Source organism: Anolis carolinensis, chromosome 4 (genome assembly GCF_035594765.1).
Source record: "Anolis carolinensis isolate JA03-04 chromosome 4, rAnoCar3.1.pri, whole genome shotgun sequence".
NCBI lineage: Eukaryota > Metazoa > Chordata > Lepidosauria > Squamata > Dactyloidae > Anolis > Anolis carolinensis.
The window spans coordinates 10,015,084-10,032,032 of NC_085844.1; the positions used below are offsets into that span (position 1 = coordinate 10,015,084).

General features: G+C 39.0%; 2 protein-coding genes across 3 annotated transcripts in view; both read right to left on the minus strand.

Annotated features, from left to right (window-relative positions):
• LOC103278488 (mas-related G-protein coupled receptor member H-like) overlaps positions 1 to 16,949 on the minus strand; it is a 71,692-nt gene that overhangs the window by 17,152 nt on the left and 37,591 nt on the right. The window contains exon 6 of one of the 2 annotated variants that reach the window (XM_008108317.3): positions 8,650 to 8,776. The gene's annotated coding sequence lies outside the window, so the exon portion shown is untranslated. Of the gene's footprint in view, positions 1 to 8,649; positions 9,218 to 16,949 lie in introns of those variants that run through there. The other variant, XM_062979982.1, reaches the window with a different exon arrangement.
• On the minus strand, positions 263 to 4,441 carry LOC107983885 (proto-oncogene Mas-like). The gene has a single exon (XM_062979980.1). The coding sequence runs from the start codon at positions 3,541 to 3,543 to the stop codon at positions 2,449 to 2,451; it is 1,095 nt and encodes a 364-aa protein (XP_062836050.1). The 5' UTR covers positions 3,544 to 4,441; the 3' UTR covers positions 263 to 2,448.

A 16,949-nucleotide genomic window follows, 5' to 3' on the forward strand; every position in this document is an offset into this window, starting at 1 on the left:
ACCTAGGGCCCTTCCACACAGCCATATAACCCAGAATATCAAGCCAGAAAATCCCATAATATCTACTTTGAACTGGGTTATATGAGTCCACACTGCCATTTATTCCAGTTCAGATAATGTGAGATTTTGTTCAGCTGTGTGGAAGGTGGCTTAGAAACCGAAGGAGGTCAGATTCAAAGGCTGATGCCCAGTACTTCCATTTATCACTGTTGCCAGAGTTCTATTCACTCCCAAAGCAATGACAATGACACTTGGAGAAACATCATGTCACAAACATCAGCTTTATTGAACAAGCATATTGACAACATTATAAATTATACTGTTTGATTTAATGAAAAAAGTTATCTCTGGGTGCCTTCTTAGAACAATCCTTTCTGTGGAAATTTCAAAATGTTTTCGTTTACTAATGTGAAGCTTATCTGACCTGGTTGTTTTATTGTACATGTTCACACTATATATTTTGAATAAATAATGTATGGATAAATATACAGATGAAACACAAATATATACCAATAAAAAGCAGAAATACATACGATTGTGTAATAGATATAATTATATGGTTATCGTCTTTTTCATTACCAAGGTGTCAATAATTTAGACATACATGACACTGACAAAACAACGCAAAAGAAAATTACAAAATTGTATTTTTCTATATTTCTATTATGGATCTGGTTCATTTTTAAACTATTTGTTGCACTATTTCAATATTCACTCATGCTAATTTGAAAAAGCAGTTTGAAGTTTTCCAAACGCAAGCAATCATTTCTTTTGTAGCAAATTAATAAAGATATTTCAAATGCTAAACTGTCCAATACAGCCAAGGCTAAAACCTTAAAATTGAATCCAGTGACCTGCATATTAACAGTAGAACAGTAGCTATCATTTTGATAAAACTGACAATTTCTTTGAGAAATGGAAAGTACAAAAATGAAGAAACTGAGATTGGGACATGACTTCAGAAAGAGGATACTGGAAATGATAACCATCAATTTAAATCCCAATTCAAAACAGAAATGATTTTTCGTCCCAATCCTGTGAATAAAAATTCAGCTCCCCGTGAAGAGGATTTCAATGCTCCAATGATTTCTTCTGTATGCTAGCCTTTAGAAATGATAAGGATTCACAATGGAATAAGAATTAAGTGTGGAAAAGTGCATAAGGTACTGAGTCTAACCCAGAGATATTGGTGGGTTGCTGTGAGTATTTCATTCAGTCTGTACGGCCATGTTTCATGTTCTTCTAGAAGATGGCCATACAGCCCAAAAAACCCACAGCAACCAAGTGATTCCGGCCATGAAAGCCTTCAGTAACACATAGATATTGATACTCTGATGGTTATTTAGAACTTGAGGAAGATAGCACTGATTTGGGAATTATTACTGGATTTGTTTTGTGTTTTATGCCAAAAGTTTCGTTCTCCATGTTATTCCGTGTAGTCAGATCTTTACATCTCTACTGTTGGGCTGCTCTCTATCTCTACAATCAGGAACTTTGATAAAACACACTTTCCCTCAAATATGACTTTTAAGATCATGCCATCTTATATACTTTACTGCAATCATTAACCTGCCCTCAATTCCTTCCCTCATTTTTAAATTCTAGGATTTCAATTGTATTTTCCAATTTTATGAGGTAATGATATCAAAAATACTAATGATATTTATCAACATATATAGTGACAGTAAATACAAATATATTCAATTCAATTCTATGTAATTCAATTATATTGTCCAAGTATTACATTTTATACTATTTATTATAATTATTTCAATCATTTAAACAAATCTGGCACAAAGAACATAATCCAAAAAGAAAGTTAGTTTTGAATTTCTATGGTTGGGTTGCCCTCTCTTTTCCCCTGTTTTTTATATTCCAGGATTTTGATTATATCAATGATTCAAATACTGCATATACAGTAGAGTCTCACTTATCCAACATAAATGGGCCAGCAGAATGTTGGATAAGAGAAAATGTTGGATAATAAGGAGAGATCAAGGACAAGCCTATCAAATGTGAAATTACGTTATGATTTTACAAATTAAGCACCAAAACATCATGTTTTACGATAAATTGACAGAAAAAGCAGCGCAGTACACAGTAATGTCATGTAGTAATTAATGTACAGTATTTATGAATTTCACACAAAAACATTGTTTGTTTCATTACAAAAACAATGAGAATTAAAAGGCAGACTGCTTTGGATAATACAAAATGTTGGATAAGCAAACGTTGGATAAACGAGACTCTACTGTAATTGCATATAAAAGTAGAATTTGTTTTGTCCAAAATTGACTTCCCAAAGCTGATAAAACTATTGGGTTGTTTTGCTATTTTCTGTTTTTACATTCTATAATTTCAACAAGACTCACTATCATAATAATTAATTTTTAGGAGAATCTGAATTTGAATTTCTGTTCCCTTGTTAGGTCATTAGGTCATTAATATTCAACCTACTTCTGTAAGTCCGGTTTCATCTTTAAAAACATTTTGAAACACAACTTTGATGGATCCCCAGGATTTACAGGTGCACTGATTCCCAACAAAAAAGTAAATGATTGGGTTAATGCTGCTGTTCAGAACAATTAAAAGGTGATAAATTGGAATGGCAATAGAATGAAAATTATAATCAATGGTGGAGAAGAAGAAAAAAATGCTAAATGGAAGAGCAGTGATAATGAAGAAAAGGAGAACAATCAGCAGAGTTTTGTGCAGTTTTCCTGACTGATGTCTAAAGGACATCTTGATAAATAGGATTAGAGTCGAGACAACCATGACTGGTGTGAAGATAAATAGGTTTATACCAGAAAAAATCCTAGAAAATGTAAGCCAAAAGTCTAGTAAACAAAAATATTGAAACAAGAATTCAGTTACAGTAGTCAGGGCAGACACTATCCAGAACAGGATTGATACAATGATGGAAAGGTGCTTTGGCCGGTGACAACGGACCCAGATGGGAAAGAGGATGGAAAGACACCTTTCCACACTAATACCTGTCAGAAGGTATAAACCCACATAATATGTGAAGCCAATGAATTGCCCCAAAACCCATATCTTTGTAATGATATCATATTCTTTTGATAGATCAATGCCTATTATGACACTTAAAGCAGTTTCACTCACAAGCATACCAAAATCAGCGATAGCTAAGTTCAAGACATAGATGGTGAAATTATTTCTCTTAACATGAAAGCCAAGCAGCCAAATCACACTTCCATTCCCCACCATCCCCACAATGCTAATAAGGAAGGTTAGGACAAAAACCACATGCACATTTGAGTTGCGTGTGGACAAGAATGCTATACTGAGAAATTGTTCAAAAAACAATTCAGCTTTATTGAGAACATTTCTATAGCTGCCACTGCAAATTGAATAATTTCCAGGATAGTTTTGTTGTTCGTCTGTATAGTTCAGAGAAAGTGTGCTTCCCATGGTCAAAATGAAGGTGCTTCTCAGACAAATTCCAGAGAGTAAGAGAGAAGCGGGAGGTAAGTAGGGAGAGAGAAGTAGGGAGGGATGGTCCTGTTTGGAGAAAGAATACATGAGGAAATTATTCTAGTATAGCCATATGACACATTTGGTCGACCCCAATATCTCATCTTCATTGGCCACTTAATCCAGAACTATTTCAGAGTATTGTGCTTCTGAGAGGTCTCAGATGATCCATGAGGACATTTACATGAAACCTGTGCAATGCCATGCTATTCTCCATACAGGTAAGACTTGAATTGATCCTACTGTGTTGTCCTCTGTTTTCAGTGCCACTGCTGCCACTTCCTCACTAGCCTAGGGGCTCTGTGAAAAGCATGCGAGGTGTGAAACCACTTCTGCTGATGTCAGAATTGGCCATCTGAACGTGTGATCAAGGAGGGATTCCTCTCTTCTTCTGTGTTGATAGGAGTTGGTGTATCTTTTGCCATAAGGATAACTGATTGGGAAAAATTGGATCCAATCCAATTGTCAGCATGGCAGAAGAATCAGAATTCTTACTGTACCTTTTCCCTGACTTTGCTTAGTTTAAAGCAGGCTTGCACAACCCACAGCACTCCTAGAATTTGGAATTGCAACTCACATAAATCATAGCTAGCTTGTATAATGATCAGGAATTATTGGTGTGAAGTTGCAACTACTGGGCGTTCTCCAGGTCTCTTGTGAAGCAAAATTGTGGACAGAGCCTCCAAAAGATGGATCCTCCCCAGACATAGTCAGATGTTACCTGGAATACCAGCATGGGCTTCATGGTGAGTCTATATTTTTTTGCCAAGGGAGACTGGCCCATGTGTTCCAATCCATTCTCATGTGGTGAAACAAATATACAAGACCTTTTAAAAAGGGTGGAAACAAGTTCAAATGTCTATTGTCCAATTTATGTATGAGAAAGGTGAGAGAAAAATATAGAGTGTTTTGATTTTAACATGGTGAAAAGTTTGCTTTCATTTGGGGTGACTCATGAGTGATTGAGGTTTTCAGACATAAAAGTGAGGAACTAGATATTGTATTACCGTTAAACGGGCAAATGGTTAAAATATATTTTGGATGGTGGCAATGGACTTTTTTTTTTGAAAAAACAACAACAGATTTCTTTTTGTACTAAGGACATTCAAAAACACTTGTGGTTTTATAGTTGCATCTCACTTTTTTAGCCTTCTAATTACTGAAGTCCAGCAATAGTAAAGTTTAGAACCCAGGAAATTGCTATATTTTTCCTTACCATGTTAGATAACTTCTACACATAACCCATTTTGAATATATTGGAAAACTATCCATCCAACAAACTAATTAGTGTGATATTATGGTGATAGCCTGTATACCTAGAAGATACATCTACAGACTTTCTGTGTATATTCAAAATAATACAAATCTCTATTGAAATAAAGGAAATTTAAGCTACAAAGAGAACGGGGAACCTATACAATTCCTAAAGTGATGTTTTTTTCAAAAATGGCTAAATGACATCTTTGATAGTAGTATCATGAATAATGAGTCAAATCAAGTCAACTTTATTTATACCCTGTCTCATCTCCCCTTGGGGACTCAGGGTGGCTGACAACATAAATGGCAGCCATTTGATGCCATGCAGTACTCAATAAAAATACAAATACAGTAGAGTTGGCAGAACATTGGATAAGTGAAAATGTTGGATAATAAGGAGGGATTAAAGGAAAGCCTATTTTCCTTAATCCTTCCTTGCAGGATGGATGCTGTGCCTGATGGGAAAAATCTGCGCCAGCTACATCCCGCCCCTCCCGGCAGGTTCCCGGCATGCGGAGAGGCCCACTGTGCATTTCACATTATCAACACTCTTTCCTTCCAATTGCACAGCTGATGGTTATCAAACACACAGAGACACACACAGGGCAGTTCCAGACAGGCAAAAGATCAGAGAGGAAGTGGGATTTTAAATCCCGCTTCCTCTTGGTATGGTGGCCACACAGGTGGCCGAAGCCCCGGGGTTTTGCGGGGGGGGGGGTGTCCAGGTACTGATCTGAGATATGCAGGGGTGGGCATTGGCACTCCCAGTCTCCGCTTCCCTTCTGTGATGTCTCAGGGACCTTTTATCCATGACCCCGCAGCCATCATAGATCAAACTGAAGAGGATATGGGTTTTTTCCCATCTTAGCAAGATTCTGTTCCATTCCAGATGTCCCCTGTTGACATTTTGGTGCCAAAGCCAATTACGGACGCCCTTGAAACAGAAGCCTGGTTCCCCGGAAAGTGTTGTGTTTGATAGGAAGTCTTTTCTCAAAACACATCACTCCCATAAGGAGTTTCTGAGACGAAGTGCGAGATTAGCGGAGAGAGAGGATTATAATTAAACCGTTTCCCTTGGGAAGTTTTGGGGAGGCAGGCATGTTGAAACAGCTACTTTCTTTGGGAACAATAGGGGAGTTAAACACCTGTTGGCGGGAACTCTTGAACTTCCATAAAAGTTCTGCACTGAGCTCTCCCTATCGCGGTGTCAACGTGACTAATCAAAGAAGAACATCGTCCCTTGTTTCCGAGCTTCTAAGCGGCCTTTCGGTGCGCTTACTCATGAATAGACTGGGAGTTGCGTTTTCACTCCTGTTCAAGTTTGGACTACGTTTCAGATCCACCACAAATTACCTTGCCTAGCCTCGAATCCTTGTCTGGACTTTACTTCAAGAATCTCCCGGTGAATCCTTACTCTTTCCCCACTCAAACTTCCAAAGAGTTTGAGTGTGTTTCGGTTATTGGATTGTAGACTTTGGACTCTAATACTAGACATATAATTTCATTTATTTGGACTATTTTTGATCTTTCTTATAAGGACAATTGCTTGACTATATACTCTGCATACTTTTGTTTTATTCTTTTATTGCATTAATAAAGATATTAGATTGTTTATTGGCCTCCGTGTTGGTTTTCAGTGCTCACGCGGCCTAGAGGTGTTACACCTTCCACCCTGCACTTACTGGGGGAAGACTCCAACAAGGCTTGAAGCCTTTCTTCTTCACTCCCCCCTCCCTTGAAAAAGACAAAAGAGGGCTTTGGGTTATTTATTTTATTTCGTGTCAAAAGCATCGTACAACAAATACATTTCAAATAATGGGAAAAAAAGAAAAAAGAAAAAAAAGAAATCACAAGCAACTAAATAGTTTTGGACCAAAAGCGGGCAACAGAAACTGCATTGTCTGTAGCTTTAAACAACTCCTCCTCCGTACATGAGGCAGGGCATTGTGGGCAAGCATACACGTGCTGAGTTGTTTGTTCAGCTCCACAGTCACACAAGGTGGAGGATTCCTCCAGGTAGTGCCACCTTGCCAAGTTGTCTTTTGATCTGCCCACTCCACTTCTGAGTCTGTTCAGGGACTTCCAAGTTGCCCATTCTTGGTTTGCCCCTGGAGGAAGACCCTCGTGGGGGGCCACCCAGTTAGAATTGCCAGGTTTAGCTGCCCAGAGAGACACCCTTGCTGTTGCTGGAGGAACATCAAGAGGAGTGGTGGTTCTCATGAAGCCCTTCCTTGATTTGAGTCTGGTGGGAGGAGGGTGATAGCCATGCAGTGGGTGGCTTTTACAATGTTTGACCTTTTTTCTCTCACCGTTAGCAGCAACTTCCAGTCGCATGTCAGGAGGGGCAATGCCAGCTAACTTGTAGAGTTTATCAACAGGTGTAGGTTTAAGGCATCCCGTGATGATTCTGCATGTTTCATTCAGTGCTATGTCCACCTGCTTTGCATGGGCAGACTTGTGCCAAACAGGACAGGGATACTCTGCAGTTGAGAAAGACAAGGCCAGGGCTGATGTTCTTATTACTTGTGGGTCTGCTCCCCATGCGCTGCCAGTCAGTTTCCGCAGGATGTTATTGCGTGCAGCTACTTTGTGCTTGGTGTTCATGCAGTGTTTCCTATATGTTAGTGTTCGGTCTAAGGTGACACCAAGGTATTTAGGATGGAAACAGTGTTCGAGCTCTTGGCCTTCCCAAGTAACTTTCAGTTTCCTGTTGGCTTCACGGTTACGTAGGTGGAAAGCACACACTTGTGATTTGGCAGGGTTAGGTTTCAGGTGGTTCTCTTTGTAGTAGCTGGAGAGATCTTTCAAGGCATTGGTGAGTTGCTTTTCAACTGTTTCAAAATCTTTTGCTTGTATTGTAAGGCCAAGGTCATTAGCATATATAAAGCTCTTTGTGAGTGGTGGTTGTGGCTGATCGTTCGTGAAGATATTAAATAAAGTTGGTGCAAGAACGCTGCCTTGGAGTAAACCATTCTTTTGCCTCCTCCATCTGCTTTTCTGGCCCTGAAACTCCACATAGAAGCTGCGGTTTTCTAAGAGGGTCTGGACAGTTTCTGTAAAGTCAAAGTCCCGGGTGGTATGGTAGACTTTATGCAGCATTTTTCTATGTTGCACCGTGTCATAGGCTGCCGTAAGGTCCACAAAGACTGTTCCCGTAATGCAGCCTTTCTCATAGCCTTCCTCGATATGGGCTTTGGGTAGGGGAGGGGGATTTCTGCTCCAAGGCCTTCTGTTGGATCTTCCAAGGAGAAGGAAGAGAGGCAAAGCCTTCAGGCCTACTTCTGTTGAAGGCTCCAGTAAGTTGAGGGGGGGGAAAGGAGCCAGGGAAGGAGTCCAGACTGGGGGGGGGGGGGAGAAGGAAAACACATTTTTGGGAACACAGGGTCACACACACATGAAGATATGCTTCTTCTGGCCAGAAATGGGATAAAAAGGGACCTTTTTTATTTTGAGGTATCCCTCCTTTACAGCAATTCCTCCCATGTTTTTAGGGAACATTGTTTGGCCACCCTCCAGTTTGAACTGGGATCTCCTAGGATAAAGGTACTGCCTGGATGGGCCCCCAGTCCTCCTTCAGTGTAAGAGGTGTTTTAGCTTTTCTGAGGGTGGTGCCCTTTCTACTCCTGGATTTGTTTGCATTAGATTTGGTCAAAGCTTAACTTGAAAGATGTTGATTCCTAATATTTCAGAACAGTTAAAGCCAAAGCAGGATTTTAAAACCTGGAAAGGTATGATTGTAAGGGATGTCAATTTAGAAATTAATACAATGCATTTTGATTAGGAGAAGGATCAAGGCAAGGATCTTGCGTAAGAGTGTGAAGACAATGAGACACAGAGAATGTGAGAGTCTATAGAGAAGAAATGATAGCCAAGGGTAATATGGATAGACTGCCCTACCTTGTTTCCAGTTGAGATATTTAAATATACATTAGAGCAGACTTGATAAAAATCCATTCAGATGCTTCATAACTTATTTCTATTTTTCCTCCATTTCCCAAAGAATGTGTTCATCCAGCAGAGACACCTTGTTGTAGATGGAAAATAATAGAAAGAGAAAGAACAATTTTTTTCTTGGTTCAGTATGAGTACAACATAATCATCATAGCCAAGCTCCTTTTACACATGTAAAAATCATAAAAGAACAATAATGAAAACTACTACTACAACAACCATCTGAGTTTGGGACACATGTTAGAACATGTTGTGTGTTGGTGTCTGCTGTCCATTTGACAGTATCATGCCAAGGTACACTGGCTGTGTATCATCTCCAGGGACAGTTGAGTGGAGGTGTCCTTCAGTTTGTTCTGGGGCTCCTTTACACAAGCTGCAAAATCCATGGCTAGTCTTCAGCATTGCTACTTCAGCCAGCCCTGCATTCCAAGGAGGTCTTTACATGCTCTGCCCATAAGCTGTGTGCAGTGGGGCCAAACTGATGATGGAACTGTTAAACAATCTCACTCAGCTGACAACAGCAAAGGCACCCTTACCTGAAAATAACAAAAGAGCTCATGTGACTTGTGGAAAGGAGAGAAGCAATATCTCTCCTTACCCGAAGTATCTGAGATCCCTTCACTGATGTAAAGATACTTGCTGATATTCAGGAACTTGCTGAATTTCTGGATGTGGTGGCCAAAAAAGGAGCCCTCCCCCCTTTTCATGGCATTAGTGAATATGGGCCAATTTCATGAATAGAGCTGATGGGGAAAAATCTAGTCCAAACAAATTCATGGAAAGAACCAATGTCAAGAGGCCAGTGGCAGAAATGCTGATTTGTCAGCGACTCGGCACCCTTAGAAGGTAGCAGAATAATCAGAGTCCGTTCCTGAATCACAAACATGCTGTAGAAACAAACAAAGGAGCTAGAGCCAGGCATCAGATTACCAGAAGTGGAAAGCCATTTGTCCTTGAATACAAAACTGGGGAGCAGCAGGGCCAGGTTCCATGACAAGAGTAGCAGTCATTTAATTTGAACCGGGCAACAATAGCCAAGGTCAGAAATGCTGTTTGCCAGAGTCCAGACATGAATAATCTGGAATCCTTGAATACAAACCAAGCGGCAACAGGTTCCAAAACAAGAACAACAATGTTTTCTGTCACCCAGAGTCCCAACACTGAAGGCCTTTATCTTTATCTTTAATCGCCTTTTCAAAGCTAATTTCTGAGACCTGTTTTAACTCGTCTGACTTTTCTATGCTCCAGACAAAAAGGTTATGATTGATCTTTCATTAGCATTTTTAGATGTGTTTGCCTCAGCTTCCTCTAGTGACACTTGCTTAGAATTGTCAGGGAGTCTCTGCTTTTGCTGAAGGCTCATCTTCAGCAGTGGAGGGTTCCTGGCCAAAACAGCCAATTCAAATTAGAAATAAACTGTGAACCATTCCCTGATGTCTGCTAAATAAAGTAAAACTAGGTTTACACTACATTATGAGTGAGAAGTGATTTGACATTGTGTGTATGTCCAGGATTAAATTCTGTTCTACCTCTAGATTTTGTACAAGATGGACACACCTCTGATTTGTAGAGAACATAGGGGTTTTCACACTGTCTACCATGAGCAATGGACATCAACATAAATTGGACACTAGTCCAATATGATCTAAAGGAGACACTTTGATCAAGAACAGGGATTTTGTGATAAAATTATTCAGATAATTAATAAAATGGGAAGCAGAAACCGAGGTAATTACCAACTCAATGATCCAATGGGCTAAAAAGGTAGGTAGACCGATTCATATACATGAGTGGGAATCAATTTGGAGAATAAATAAATAAATATACATACTCTACAGACATGAAGGAAAACTGGTTAAAAAAATTATACACAGTTGGTGTCTAACGCCAAAGAAATTAGGGCTAATGTACAGGACCGCCAATAATAAGTGTTGGAGGTGCAAAGCACAAACAGGCTCCTATCTTCATATGTGGTGGAGTTGTAGAAAATTAGAGAAATATTGGACAACAGTTTTAGAGGAAAGTAACAATGTTTTAAAAACATAATTTGGGGAAAAACCTGAACTTCTCCTGCTAGGGCTATATGACCCGCTTGATACAATTGACACCAATACAGATAAACTCTTTACCCTTTTTATCACCGCAGTAAGAATGGTGATTGCAAAACATTGGAAATCTGGAAAAGCCCCAACAAATGAATTATGGATTGATAAACTGATTGAAATAAAAGATATGGACAAATTAACTTTTTTGATTAGAAGAAGCAATGGTAGAGTGCTGAAGGCTACAGACTGGTCTACTTTTGAGGACTACTTAAGGAAAGAAACACAAAGGAACTACCAGGTTGAATAAACAAATAAGAAGAATACAGATCGGAAGTCAACCTCACCCTTTTCCCTATTTTTCTCCTCCCACCCTGTTAAGGATTTGTGGAAAAACAAACTCTGTGCAGTCCTGTCCAGACTTATCCAGCCCTGTTTTGCATCCACAATAAGCTAAAGAAACAAGCTAGGAAAATGGGGGAAAAAAATCAAAGTTTACTCTTAAGTAGCAGAGTCAAGGAGAAAATTAAACAAGCAGCTTCAAAATCTCCAGCTTAAAAATAACTCAGTCCATCTGAAGCAACAAAAACTCACACAAAGTTCTTTGCATTAAATTCATGCATCTTCTTTGGAGATTTCTTCAATGGTGCAAGGAGACAAGCATAGTAGGCTCTCGGCCAGGAACTTACTCCTTGTAAGTTCTGAAGCAAGTGATTCAGTAAGTCCCAAAAAGCATTACAAACATTCCCCGAGTTATACCCCATTCAGGGAGTGGTTCAAGCTTGTTATCCTTGATTGTTCTAATGATTCAACTATGAGTTGTAATTGACCAGGTGTTTTTCCCTTAACACACACATACACAAGTAGTGATCCCACAGAAACTTAGTCAAATACATGCAAATACAGCAATACGTCCCCTATACAAAACTCCCCTCCCATCCTAACTACCCTATCCTAAGAAACCCCCTTTCCTTTCCCTTGATCCTACATGTACCCCCCCAGCACAATGTTTATTTGTAAGAGAAACCCTTAATAAAAATATTTTTAAATATAAATAAATAAAGGAGACACCAAGAAGGCCCCCTCCCTATTTCCCACCAAATGAAGCTTAGAAGGTGTTGGGACAGAGATGAAAGCCTGACTTGGAATTCTAATGGGCTTAGAAAGGGAGATATTTTCCTTTAAATAGCCTGGGCCCAAGCTGAATAGGGCTATATAGGTCACCACCTGAACTTTGATTTTTTTAAAACATAGTGTCTGCTTGGGACCTAGGGCCCTTCCACACAGCCATATAACCCAGAATATCAAGCCAGAAAATCCCATAATATCTACTTTGAACTGGGTTGTATGAGTCCACACTGCCATTTATTCCAGTTCAGATAATGTGAGATTTTGTTCAGCTGTGTGGAAGGTGGCTTAGTAACCGAAGGAGGTCAGATTCAAAGGCTGATGCCCAGTACTTCCATTTATCACTGTTGCCAGAGTTCTATTCACTCCCAAAGCAATGACAATGACACTTGGAGAAACATCATGTCACAAACATCAGCTTTATTGAACAAGCATATTGACAACATTATAAATTATACTGTTTGATTTAATGAAAAAAGTTATCTCTGGGTGCTTTCTTAGAACAATCCTTTCTGTGGAAATTTCAAAATGTTTTCGTTTACTAATGTGAAGCTTATCTGACCTGGTTGTTTTATTGTACATGTTCACACTATATATTTTGAATAAATAATGTATGGATAAATATACAGATGAAACACAAATATATACCAATAAAAAGGAGAAATACATACGATTGTGTAATAGATATAATTATATGGTTATAGTCTTTTTCATTACCAAGGTGTCAATAATTTAGACATACATGACACTGACAAAACAACGCAAAAGAAAATTACAAAATTGTATTTTTCAATATTTCTATTATGGATCTGGTTCATTTTTAAACTATTTGTTGCACTATTTCAATATTCACTCATGCTAATTTGAAAAAGCAATTTGAGGTTTTCCAAACACAAGCAATCATTTCTTTTGTAGCAAATTAATAAAGATATTTCAAATGCTAAACTGTCCAATACAGCCAAGGCTAAAACCTTAAAATTGAATCCAGTGACCTGCATATTAACAGTAGAACAGTAGCTATCATTTTGATAAAGCTGACATTTTTTTTTGAGAAATGGAAAGTACAAAAATGAAGAAACTGAAATTGGGACATGACTTCAGAAAGAGGATACTGGAAATGATAACCATCAATTTAAATCCCAATTCAAAACCGAAATGTTTTTTCGTCCCAATCCTGTGAATAAAAATTCAGCTCCCCGTGAAGAGGATTTTGATGCTCCAATGATTTCTTCTGTATGCTAGCCTTTAGAAATGGTAAGGATTCCCAATGGAATAAGAATTAAGTGTGGGAAAGTGCATAAGGTACTTAGTCTAACACAGAGATATTGTTGGGTTGCTGTGAGTATTTCATTCAGTCTGTACGGCCATGTTTCATGTTCTTCTGGAACATGACCATGCAGCCCAAAAAACCCACAGCAACCCAGTGATTCCGGCCATGAAAGCCTTCAGTAACACATAGATATTGATACTCTGATGGTTATTTAGAACTTGAGGAAGATAGCACTGATTTGGGAATTATTACTGGGTTTGTTTTGTATTTTATGCCAAAAGTTTCATTCTCCATGTTATTCCGTATAGTCAGATCTTTACATCTCTACTGTTGGGCTGCTCTCTATCTCTACAATCAGGAACTTTGATAAAACACGCTATCCCTCAAATATGACTTTTAAGATCATGCCATCCTATATACTTTACTGCAATCATTAACCTGTCCTCATTCCTTCTCTCGTTTTTAAGTTCTAGGATTTCAATTGTATTTTGGGATTTAATGAGGTAATGATGATAACAAAAATACTAATGATATATATCAACATATATAGTGACAGTAAATACAAACATATGACACATTTCATGTAATTCAATTATATTACATTTTATACTATTTATTATAATTATTTCAATCATTTAAACAAATCTGGCACAAAGAACATAATCCAAAAAGAAAGTTAGTTTTGAATTTCTATGGTTGGGTTGCCCTCTCTTTTCCCCTGTTTTTTTATATTCCAGGATTTTGATTATATCAATGATTCAAATACTGCATATACAGTAGAGTCTCACTTATCCAACATTAATGGGCCAGCAGAATGTTGGATAAGAGAAAATGTTGGATAATAAGGAGAGATCAAGGAAAAGCCTATCAAATGTCAAATTACATTATGATTTTACAAATTAAGCATCAAAACATCATGTTTTACAATAAATTGACAGAAAAAGCAGCGCAGTACACAGTAATGTCATGTAGTAATTACTGTACAGTATTTACAAATTTCGCACCGAAATATTGCAATGTATTGAAAACACTGACTACAAAAACATTGACAATTAAAAGGCAGACTGCTTTGGATAATACAGAATGTTGGATAAGCAAAGGTTGGATAAATGAGACTCTACTGTAATTGCATATAAAACTAGAATTTGTTTTGTCCAAAATTGACTTCCCAAAGCTGATAAAACTATTGGGTTGTTTTGCTATTTTCTGTTTTTACATTCTATAATTTCAACAAGACTCACTATCCTAATAATTAATTTTTAGGAGAATCTGAATTTGAATTTCTGTTCCCTTGTTAGGTCATTAATATTCAACCTACTTCCGTAAGCTCTGTTTCATCTTTAAAAACATTTTGAAACACAACTTTGATGGATCCCCAGGATTTACAGGTGCACTGATTCCCAACAAAAAAGTAAATGATTGGGTTGATGCTGCTGTTCAGAACAATTAAAAGGTGATAAATTGGAAGGGCAATAGAATGAAAATTATAATCAATGATGGAGAAGAAGAAAAAAATGCTAATTGGAACAGCAGTGATAATGAAGAAAAGGAGAACAATCAGCAGAATGTTGTGCAGTTTTCCTGACTGACGTCTAAAGGACATCTTGATAAATAGGATTAGAGTTGAGACCACCATGACTGGTGTGAAGATAAATAGGTTTATACCAGAAAAAATCCTAGAAAATGTAAGCCAAAAGTCTAGTAAACAAAAATATTGAAGCAAGAATTCAGTTACAGTAGTCAGGGCAGACACTATCCAGAACAGGACTGATACAATGATGGAAAGGTGCTTTGGCCGGTGACAATGGACCCAGATGGGAAAGAGGATGGAAAGACACCTTTCCACACTAATGGCTGTCAGAAGGTATAAACCCACATAATATGTGAAGCTAATGAATTGCCCCAAATACAACACCGTTGTAATGTCATATTCTTTTGATAGAGCAATACTCATTAAGACACCTAAAGCAATTATACTCATAAGCATACCAAAATCAGCGATAGCTAAGTTCAAGACATAGATGGTGAAATTATTTCTCTTAACATGAACACCAAGCAGCCAAATCACACTTCCATTCCCCACCATCCCCACAATGCCAATAAGGAAGCTTAGGAAAAAAACCACATGCACATTTGAGTTGTTTGTGGATAAGAATGTTATACTGAACAATTGTTTGAAAAACAATTCAGCTTTATTGAGAACATTTGTATAGCTGCCACTGCAAATTGAATAGTTTCCAGGATAGTTTTGTTGATTGTCTGTATAGTTCAGAGAAAGTGTGCTTCCCATGGTCAAAATGAAGGTGCTTCTCAGACAAATTCCAGAGAGTAAGAGAGAAGCGGGAGGTAAGTAGGGAGAGAGAAGTAGGGAGGGATGGTCCTGTTTGGAGAAAGAATACATGAGGAAATTATTCTAGTATAGCCATATGACACATTTGGTCGACCCCAATATCTCATCTTCACTGGTCACTTAATCCAGAACTATTTCAGAGTATTGTGCTTCTGAGATGTCTCAGATGATCCATGAGGACATCTACATGAATCCTGTGCAATGCCATACTATTCTCCATACAGGTAAGGCTTGAATCAACCCTACTGTGTCGTCCTCTGTTTTCAGTGACACTCCTAACATTTCCTCATTAGCTTAGGAGCTCTGTAAAAGCATGCGAGGTGTGATCAACAAGGAGGCATTCCTGTTCTCTTCTATGTTGATCACATGGGGATAGGAGATGGTGTATCTTTTGCCATATGGATAACTGATTGGGAAAAATTGGATCCAGTATAGTTGTCAGCATGGCAGAAGAACCAGAATTTTTACATTCCCTTTCCCTGACTTTGCTTAGTTTAAAGCAGGCTTGCACAACTCACAGCCCTCCTAGAATTTGGAATTGAATCTTGCATAAATCATAGCTAGCTTGTACAATGGTCAGGAATTACTGGTGTGAAGTTGCAACTATTGGGCGTTCTCCAGGTCTTTTGTGAAGCAAAATTGTGGACAGAGCCTCCAAAATATGGATCCTCCCCAGACATAGTTAGATGTTACCTGAAATGCCAGCACACACACAGGGCGGTTCCAGGCAGGCAAAAGATCAGAGAGGAAGCGGGATTTTAAATCCTGCTTCCTCTTGGTATAGTGGCCACACAGGTGGCCTAAGCCCCGGGGTTTTGCGGGATGGGGTGGGGGTGGGTGGGCATTGGCATTCCCAGCCTCCACTTCCCTTCCACCCTGCACTTACTGGGGGAAGACTCCAACAAGGCTTGAAGCCTTTCTTCTTCACTCCCCCCTCCCTTGAAAAAGACAAAAGAGGGCTTTGGGTAGGGGAGGGGGATTTCTGCTCCAAGGCCTTCTGTTGGGTCTTCCAAGAAGAAGGAAGAGAGGCAAAGCCTTCAGGCCTGCTTCTGTTGCAGGCTCCTGTAGGTTGAGGGGGAAAGGGAGCCGAGGGAAGGAGTCCAGACTGGGGGAGAGAAGGAAAACACACATTTTTGGGAACACGAGGTCACACACACACACACGAAGATATGCTTCTTCTGGCCAGAAAGGGGATAAAAAGGGACCTTTTTATTTTGAGGTTTCTCTCCTTTGCAGCAATTCCTCCCATGTTTTTAGGGAACGTTGCTTGGCCACCCTCCAGTTTGAACTGGGATCTCCGAGGATAAAGGTACTGTCTGGACGGGCCCCCAGCCCTCCTTCAGTATAAGAGAAGGTGTTTTAGCTTTTCTGAGGGTGGTGCCCTCTCTACTCCTGGATTTGTTTGCATTTCATTTGGCCAAAGCTTAACTTGAAAGATGTTGATTCCTAATATTTC

Bases quoted from the DNA above. Each gene is read 5' to 3' on its own strand.
- LOC107983885 (XM_062979980.1), bottom strand. From the start codon at position 3,543: ATGTATTCTTTCTCCAAACAGGACCATCCCTCCCTACTTCTCTCTCCC.